This window comes from Pyxicephalus adspersus, chromosome 5, assembly GCF_032062135.1.
Source record: "Pyxicephalus adspersus chromosome 5, UCB_Pads_2.0, whole genome shotgun sequence".
NCBI classification, from domain to species: Eukaryota; Metazoa; Chordata; class Amphibia; order Anura; family Pyxicephalidae; genus Pyxicephalus; species Pyxicephalus adspersus.
Window position 1 is genome coordinate 124,882,749 of NC_092862.1, and position 803 is coordinate 124,883,551.

An 803-nucleotide genomic window follows, 5' to 3' on the forward strand; every position below is an offset into this window, starting at 1 on the left:
TCTCATAGGAAAAATCGAAGCTTCAGCTGCTAAGAAAAATGCCCATCTAAATATTGTAGGAATGGTAGGCTCCATTGACAATGATTTCTGTGGAACTGACATGACAATCGGAACTGACTCAGCCCTGCACAGAATTATTGAGGTTGTGGATGCCATCATGACCACTGCTCAGAGGTAACTATTCACTGAATACTGACAACCATGTTCAGCATAGAGAACAACTGTTCTTATGAAACCTTTCTTTTTGTATACACAATCACTGCTAACATAAATGTCCTCTATATACCCCGGTAGCTTCACAGTCAAAGTAACATATATGGAAGAACCACCATTTCTTGCAATAGGATGTAGAAATAAATATGCTGAGTGGTATGACCTGTGTACAAGTAGTTAAAGGCCCCTATATTGTCTCTGCCAGTGAAAAACATTTTTTAAAGTGTACCTTTCCTTTTTCCATGCAGAGCAAAAGACATATCTGCCTAACTTCTTCCCTTCCACGACTACACAAGCCCACCTTCTCTTTACTCCCTTTCTAGAAGTAAAGGTAACATAATATTACCCCTGAGTATAAATAACCGTTACATCTGGGTTTAGGGGAGATTGTGGCTCCTTGCTGTATCACATCTCTTGATTGGACCAGGAGTTGGGCATATAAAGAGGGCAAGTCACCAGTCACCATATAGGGGGCAAATAAACAGATCAGTAGGCAATTAGAAGTTGGGATTGCATATTGCTTTGCCTGTACAGGTTTTCTTTGATGATGTGTTTGTTATATATAGCAAAAAAATGGGAAAGAGTTCAAC

The 803-nt window shown here is 39.6% G+C and overlaps 1 protein-coding gene across 3 annotated transcripts in view; it reads left to right on the forward strand.

Annotated features, from left to right (window-relative positions):
* Positions 1–803, forward strand: part of PFKP (phosphofructokinase, platelet) — a 56,372-nt gene that overhangs the window by 22,507 nt on the left and 33,062 nt on the right. For all 3 annotated transcript variants that reach the window (XM_072412635.1, XM_072412634.1, XM_072412632.1), the window contains exon 5: positions 9–174. In XM_072412635.1, the coding sequence (XP_072268736.1) occupies positions 9–174 (166 nt within the window). The remainder of the gene's footprint in view (positions 1–8; positions 175–803) is intronic.